General features: G+C 34.6%; 1 protein-coding gene, 1 non-coding gene and 1 pseudogene across 2 annotated transcripts; 1 reads left to right on the top strand and 2 right to left on the bottom strand.

Annotated features, from left to right (window-relative positions):
• The first annotated feature begins 2,184 nt into the window (after nt 1–2,184).
• On the top strand, nt 2,185–3,540 carry LOC127900692 (SKP1-like protein 14; annotated as a pseudogene).
• A 1,109-nt stretch (nt 3,541–4,649) lies between these two features.
• TRNAD-GUC (transfer RNA aspartic acid (anticodon GUC)) lies at nt 4,650–4,721 on the bottom strand. Its single transcript has one exon. It is a non-coding gene; the product is annotated as a tRNA-Asp (tRNA).
• A 229-nt stretch (nt 4,722–4,950) lies between these two features.
• On the bottom strand, nt 4,951–8,152 carry LOC102611202 (pentatricopeptide repeat-containing protein At1g71420). The gene has a single exon (XM_015530297.3). It carries the CDS (start codon nt 8,064–8,066, stop codon nt 5,832–5,834), a length of 2,235 nt encoding a protein of 744 aa, XP_015385783.2. The 5' UTR covers nt 8,067–8,152; the 3' UTR covers nt 4,951–5,831.
• Between the last annotated feature and the right edge of the window lie 404 nt (nt 8,153–8,556).

Raw genomic sequence — 8,556 nt, 5'->3', positions numbered from 1 at the left:
ACTTAATGTTTAATAAATTGAACTGTTGCGGTTGCTGTGAGTATGAAAAGTAGAGTTCATCCATTTGGTAAAATTTATCACGAAAACATTATTTTTATTGTATAATGACTAAAATAAACATAAGTTTAAATTACCTTTTATTTTTTAGAATATATTTAATAAATTGTTTAGACATGCCTTTTTCGTTTTTAGAACATTTAAAATTACATAAAAGTTGAGAAAAAAACTCAATAAAATAAAATTGATAAACTTTATAATCTACTAAATAAAAGATAGTAAAAATTCATAGTAATATATAATCCAAATGAAATAAAAGTAATATGCATTACATTCATATATTAAACTTGTTATAATTAAATTCCACTAAAATTTTGATTTCTTGTGATTTAGAGCCATTAGTATTATAATTTTTTTCTTCGATATCACTGTCTCATTATATTCCTTCATCAAAGATTGAATTAGGATTATTTCAATTTTATCAAAATGAAGATCATCTTATACATGCTTCCTTATGTAATTGTGCAATGTCGTGGTTGTTAACATGTATACGTTCACAATATTAATTTTGATGATAACAAACTTTAAATGTTTTTTTTTAGCTATTCATTAACAAAAGAAAGCCTTATAATCTTTCTAAATTATGTTCATGAAAGATGGATATTTGTTAAACTTCAATTGGAAAATAACTTCTTGCAATTTTTGGCTAAAACTGTGATTATGGAAATAAACGGTTCACCATTTATTTTGAAACGGTTAACCGATTAAATCCAGAGAGTAACAAATTGATTAAGCTCTAACCGGTTAAGAAAAACAAATAAGGCTAATGTGTTTTACAGGTTACTGAAAATAAACGGCGAACCATTAATAACAAATGGCTAACCGATAAATTTCAGAATGTCATTTCGTGCTAATCTTTAACCATTTAGTAAAAACAAATAATTGAAGTTTATCTTGCAGGTCTCGGAAATTTAACGATGAAAGGGTAAGCCTAAACGGCAAACCGTTTTTTTGAAATTTGGCCCAATGGTAACTTTGACCAGAATAAACAATTAACCATTAAAGGATAAACGGCAAACCATTTACGGGCAAACAGTCTGTAATGGCTAGTTTTCGGCTCCAATTATAAATAAACTCTAGGGATGGCAAAATAACCCGGACCCGGCCCGGACCCGGACGAACCCGGATAATCCGGGCCGGGTTGAACCCGCACCGGAATATAAAAAAATCCGGGTCCGGAATAAATTTTAATAACCCGGATATATCCGGGTCCGAGTCCGGGTTTAGGTTAACCCGGACATCCGGAACCCGGACCCGGATATTTAATTTTAATATTATTTTTTTAATTAATTTTATTGATTAATCTAAATGTGTTATTGTTTAAAAATGTATTAATTTTTTATTTTTAGAATTTTAGAAATTAATATTGATTCATTGATCCGGGTTCAAAACCCGGAATCCGGAAACCCGGAATTTTCCGGGTTGAACCCGGACCCGGACCCGGGTGAAAAAATCCGGGTTAAAATCCGGGTCCGGGAAAAGAAAATAGTATCCGGGTCCGGATTCAGAAAGGCTAAACCCGGACCCGGACCCGGATTTTGCCATCCCTAATAAACTCATTCAAATTCAAATAAGGGTTGATCACAATATTATCATTCAGCTTATATTCGTGAATACAATCTTCAAAAAGCTTTAAACACATTCATTCTTCATCCATTCACATATTGGGAATTGATTTGTAATCTTGAATATTGTGTGAGAGAAAAACAATTTGTAATCTTTTGTTTTGAGTGATTATAAGTGTTGGGATACACTTGGGTTAAGAGATTGTGGATAATCTCTTGTTATAAAGTTTATTGACACATTGGAAGTCAATTGTAAGCATTTGAAGTCTTAGAGGTTTGTTTAGTGGAATCCTCAAGCCCCGAAAGCTTGGTCCTTGGAGGCGTAGACGTAAGCGAGGTTGGCCGAACCACGTAAAAATCATCGTGTTTGAGTCTCTCTTCCCTTATCTTTTTTATATTGTGATTTATTTATTAGTCATTGTTTTAAAATTCGTTTTAGATTTGCATTAAGGTTTGCATTATAATTAAATAATTTTTAAAAATCCAATTCACTCCCCTCTTGGTTGCATAACTAGAATTCCAGTGGTTGCTATGACATAATTGTTAATAGAGTGATATAATTATGGCAGTAATATGATACCAAATAGTTTATATATTAAGATTTATATAAAAATAAGATATAATCATCTTTTTGTTAAAAATTTTGAGGTTGTAATAAAAACTTTAGAAAGGTGGTGTTACTTATTTAATAAACTGCTTATAGAAAGCAATTTCCTAATTGTCGACAAAATAGAGAAAATTATTAAATATACAACTTTTACAAAAATTACTATATACTATTTTTGTTAAAAATTATGAAATAAGTATACTATTGAGTTTCAACCTCATTACCAAGAGGATCTTGAAGATAAAATATCTAGTTTGATCTTAATTTTTCACAGTTTTCTTAAAGTTGAAATGCTTTATAATTATTGACAAATCATGAAAGGGAAATTAAATTATACTAAATAAATTTTAATATCTGAAAATTATCTACCGACCACCTATTTTTTTTATATTTTTTTAAAAATACACATATCTTAATTTTTTTGGTTGAATTCCACCCGAAGATGCATTTTCTTGCATACATCCACTGCCGTCTTAACTTTGTTAAAATTTTGCTGGTGTCATAGGGATAAAATTGTTATTTTACCCAAACAACAAATATACGACATCGTTTAATGGTTGAAATTTAAAAAAAAAAGTCAAAAGGACATCACTGTCTCGAGCAAGTAACCAAAAACACACCATTGTTTTTCCAATTTTCATCAAACTTCGTTTTTGTGAAGTGCTTCATGACCTTTTAAATCCAACCATTTTTTCTCCAAAAGCACGCCATTTTTTGTCCAATTTATTTGCTATCAACCTTCTACGTTTCGATTTGTATGGTAATTGTTGTTAATCATTGTTCTTAGAAACCCTAGAATATAGGTTAAGTTGATTTGTAATAAAATTTGGGAAACATCCTCCTCTTGCTCCGCTCAGGCAACGAAAAAATATCTTCGAAGACGGTGGACAACAACTATTCAAGGTGGAAGAGCAAGGGGTGTTCGAGATTATGAAGTCATTCCTCGACGAGTGATGACACATAAGAGGACTTGGTGGTGCCGCAACTATCGTACATAATCAAATTTTGTAAGGCCCATGGAGTTTCGAAAGAAAATGTAACCGAAACAGGGGTGAAGACATTCAACTAGGAGTTTGGAAAGGGCAAGAGTAATGATGAGTTGAAAGAGATGTTATTGGTGGCGGATTATTTGAATATCAAAGAGATGTTGGATTATTTGACAGAGACTTTGGCCAACAGGATCAAGAACAAGAGTGTCGAGTACATCAGAAAGTTTTTTGGGATTGAAAATAATTTCATGCCCGAGGCGGAGGAAGCAGCTAGGAAGGAGTATGAGCTTTCAAGGGTGTTGATTTAGACGATGATGATTAAGCTTAAGATTTTTAACTTTTAATCCCTATCATTATTTAATTGAAGTAGTTTTATGTTTTATGTTTTACAATAATTACTGGCTAGATATTGATTAATGTTGAATTTAATCATATCTAATCACACTTCAGCTCTTTCAATTTATGAGTGCTTTTTCTATTTTTTTCTTTTTCATTTATTTTTTTGGCATTTATTTAGGATAAATAATAAATTTATATTTGTGAGTAAAAAGATCATTTGACCAATATTCTGTTAATTCTAGTAACAAAGTTAAGACGACAGTGAATATGTGCAAGAAAATGTATCTTTAGGTGGAGTTCAGTAAAAAAAAAAAAATGTGCAATTTTAAAAAAACTCGAAAAAATAGGTGGTCGGTGGATAATTACCTTTTAATATTTCAAATTGGAATGAGTGAATATGTCACAATGATAATACAAAATTAGTTCAAAATTTTATTTGGAGATTTGGATTTATTTCTCTTTGTCACAAATTTCATTTTAGGTTCATTAATTCACTTGACTCTCGCTACCGATTCATTAGCAATCACCCATGAAATTGCAGTTAGAGTTGGTGAATCATCATGTTATGTTAAATTTGAGATGATCTAAATCTAGCAATTAATTAATTGTGTCAAGAATCTCAAATTTTAACCCAACTCATTTATTTTCATGTCACAATTGACTCACTAATTAACTAATTTGACAAAATATTATTTTTTTTCATAAACAATCATATTTTTAACATATTTTAATTATATTTTGTATAAATTTTATACTGATACCTTCTCAAACTCTAATCAATGTTGTTTAAAATATAAATTAACGCAGGTGTAAAATATGACCATTGTAACACACACATTCACTAAAATGTAAGTCGATTTAATGTAATTGATTTAATACTTAATCGTACCAGAAATTGAAAACTTGAATTCGCCACAGTTATTAATCGAACTGACACAAAGATGATGATCTATTTTAACAATTTAAACTGATTTATTTGTATATACTTGTGGATCATGTTAAATTTGATGAAATCTAAAATTAGAATATGAAACTTTGAATACAAGAAAATGGGTGAATAAATTTAATATAATAGTATTTGGGGGGGAAAAACGCCGTTGCCGGGGATCGAACCCGGGTCGCCCGCGTGACAGGCGGGAATACTCACCACTATACTACAACGACTTTGTTGTTGGGCATCTAAATATATAATATAAGGCTTTTTTAAATCTATAACAGTGGACCTAACAGCATTTCGTGTTGATATTTAGTTTTTGAGGTGGTTGTTAGGAGTTATAGTGTTTGTTTATTAAATGAGGAACTCTGCACTTATTTAACAGAACTGAAAATTCAGGAGCCCAAATATTAAAACTACACGAATTATCTTATACGGCAACCAATTTCACAACTTGAGTCAAATTACAAATATTCTACGCTTTCTATTATTTCAATAAATATTGTTATGGGCTCAATTATATATTTCTTTGCTACCAGGTCATCGTTGCCGAGAAGCACTCAAAGCCCTCAGAATGAACTGATGAAGCACCCAAACTAAGAGAAGAGAGGATCAATTGATTCTGAGATGCATTCATATCTTAAAGCTCAACCATGGGATTAATTGACTTGCTTGCCTCTGCCTGGCCCTTAGTATAAGATAAACAGCTTCCACTTGTTCCTGCTTCATCAGTCCTTTTTCTCACTTACTCAACTCCAAGCTGCTGAGTGCTGGCTGAACAAAATTTCCAAGTTCAAACTTGCAATGTCAAATAATCTTTCAACTTAGACTAACCTAGGCCCTCAACATGTATTTGGAGTACGCAAATCTAGCCCCACTTTTTCAGCGTAATTTCTTGTGAAAATCATCCCATGAAGATTTAGTTGAAAGTCAGTGACCCCTGACTTCGGCACAATCCACATTGCTTTTAGGAGCACAACCATTCTTAGGAAGTAAACACCTTCCAAGAACCCAGCCATGAAATCCGCTAATTCTCAATGACACTTGACTTGAGCCCAAATCCTAATTGCTTTAGGAATGCTACGGATGTTAAGAATCAACTCCTAAAGGAACAAGTAGGCACCAACTCTGCTATTTCTGAACATTAAAAACTGACAATATATTTGAACTAATGAGATCATGATGGCTTTTCCACTTAAAATTCCTGTAGATCAATTGAGTTAATTCCTGAAAACTTGACAGAAAAGATACAAAATCATCCCCACTCAAGGGTAATGATTAACCCGAGTGCAGAAACAAAGTGCGAATCAGGTTGAAGTTCTCTTAGTGATGCTAGTTTTTCACCAGTAGTCATTGCAAGAGCATATTCTATCCTTGAAATGGTGGAAGCGGTTCGAGTCTCTCACAACAATTTCCTTTCCAAGCAGATCCGATGCCAATTTCATGAAGTTATGGCAGTCAACGCAAATACGAATATTCTTCATAATTCTTATTACGCTCCTTTCACGACACAAACTGCCTTGATTCATTATGGCAAACACCAAAGCCAACTTCTCACTATGATGGTACAACTGTTCCTCTTTGTGCTCCTCTTCTATATCATGCAAGGCCAAGCTTGTCTCTGGCACATAGCCCATCCCCTTTAACTGCCCTATCAGTTCTTCAAGTTTTTTAAATATGGCCTCTCTTTGTGGATGACGTTTGCCTCCGGAGGCAAATTCGTGAACCCGATTCTCAATCTCAATCCAGCTTAAACCGGGTTCCTTTCTCACTCTAGATCCCTTCATTTCTTTCCTAATTAGCCTGGCTTTATTGAAACTTCCACTCAAACAATATATGTTTGACATTTGTACGAAACCGAATGAATCTACAGGCTCTAACTGCTTTAGTTTAGTTGCTGCTAACTCAGCTAACCGAGTCTCACCATGCTTTCTACATGACCCAAGCAGTGCACTCCAAATCACAGAATCAGGCTCCATTGGCATTTCACGTACAAGCTTCTCAGCCTCAAGAATGCGCCCAACTCGACCAAGAAGGTCAACCATGCATGCATAATGATCCAGTTGAGGAACAACACCATGATTCTCAAGCATAGAATGAAAGATTTTGTTTCCTTCTTGCACCAGACCAGCATGGCTGCAAGCCGAGAGCAGAGAAACAAAAGTAGCAGAATCTGGCCGGACATTCATGTTTGAAAATAGTTGTAAGGCTTCTTTAGCTTGTCCATGCAATGCATAAGCCTTGAGAATAGAGTTCCAAGAAACCAAATCATGATACGTCATTTTATCAAAAACTTGCTTGGACAAACTAATAGATCCACACCTTGCATAAGCATGAATCAAAGCATTAGCAATCACTGTGTCATCCTCAAACCCATATTTAGCTACCAGTGAATGAACTGCCGACGCATGTCGCTCAGTCACGAGGCCTGCACAAGCCTTTAATACAATTGAAAAAGTACACCAGTCTGGAGCCATACCCTCTCGTTGCAACTGACGGAAGAGGAAGAGAGCTTCTTCTGGTTCACATTCAGCAAATGCTGTTATCATCCCAGTCCATAAAACAACATCCCGAGAATTACCTGTCTCTAAAAATAGCTTGTAACAATCATCAATATCTCCTCCAAGATCTGAATAAGCTTTCACCAAAGCAGAGATCACTTTAATTCCCGAGATAAACCCAGTTTTGACACTCAAACAATGCAACTGAAAACAAAACCTGAGACCAAGATCAACATCAAGCTCACGGCTTCCACTCAAGGAAGTCAAAACACTAAGAAGTGTAGCACGATCAAATCCAATACCCTCATTCTTCATTTTGGCAAAAAGCTCGATAGCTTGAGCCTCAAGTTTACACGCCCTAAAAGCAGCTATCATCGAATTCCAAGAAATCACATTCCTGAACTCCATATTCTCAAACACCTTCCAAGCCTCATCAGCACAACTCTTACTATACATATTAATTAGAGCATTCGAAACGTAAACGTGAGCATCCAAGGAAAATTTCAATGCAAGTGCATGCACTAGCTTGCCATGCAAATAATCACACGAAATAAGCACACTCGCCAAACTAAACTCATTCGGATAAAAGTATTGCAACAAGCTACAAAAGAGTCGAAAACACTCCTCAGCATTCCCATGTTGGGCATACCCTGAAATGAGTGCAGTCCAAGAAACAACATTTCTCTTAGGCATTTCATCGAACAGATGGCGTGCATCATCTAAATAGCCGAATTTCGCGTACATATTAATGAGATGATTAGTTACAAAGAGGTCTTGCGGTTCATTTGGGAAATTGTTGATCATGTGTTCGTGTAACTGCATGGCTTGTTTGATGTTCCCATGAAGCGCACACGCATGGAAAAGAGTGGCGTAGATTTGTGTGGAGTGGAGGAACTGCGGCGGCGTGTTGAAGAAAAGTGACAGAGCTTCAGTGAGGTGGCCGCGCGTGGAGAGCACCCGCACCTTTGCGAGAGTGTCGTTAGGTTGCGGGGCACGCGTGTTGATGGCGTGCTGATTGGCGTAAGTGAATTGTCGGATGGAGGTGTAACACGCGCGTATTGTTGGACGTGACATAAATTAGCGCTAAACTTGGAAGTAAGCAACCACGCAAGCTCGGGTGACACTGTGTGTCCCTTCGTCCCTTGTTAAGTTGTTATATAGGGGCTCTCAAACATATTTCATCCTCTCTTTGAGGGCATAACTTAAGCCGTTAAGCGACTTAATTATTGTTGGCACTTGATTCTTTCTCAATTAAATTGGGTAAAAATATTTTTTTTCATTAATATGGATAAAGCAGATATTTCCCCAGTATTATGTAGAGAATAAAAAATAAAATTTCTCTTTTACTAATATATATATATATAAAGCCAATATTTCTCTAATAATGTATTATGTGGGATTATAAATTTAAGTTGTGTTATTAGACTTATCAGGAGTGATCCTAATAAATTTTTATTATAAATATGAGTATAATTCCGATTGTAATATATCAGTGGGAAAAAAAAATATAGGGCTATTTAAGGAAGTATTTGGATCTTAATAGTAATCAAAGAGTCTTTTAAGT

The sequence above is a fragment of the Citrus sinensis genome, chromosome 3 (assembly GCF_022201045.2).
Source record: "Citrus sinensis cultivar Valencia sweet orange chromosome 3, DVS_A1.0, whole genome shotgun sequence".
Classification (NCBI taxonomy): Eukaryota; Viridiplantae; Streptophyta; class Magnoliopsida; order Sapindales; family Rutaceae; genus Citrus; species Citrus sinensis.
The sequence above is the reverse complement of the archived record's forward strand: the minus strand, read 5'-3'. Positions and strand labels throughout refer to the sequence as shown.

What these genes read in the sequence shown, in the direction of transcription:
- LOC102611202 (XM_015530297.3), bottom strand. Translation starts at nt 8,066, where the DNA reads ATGTCACGTCCAACAATACGCGCGTGTTACACCTCCATCCGACAATTC.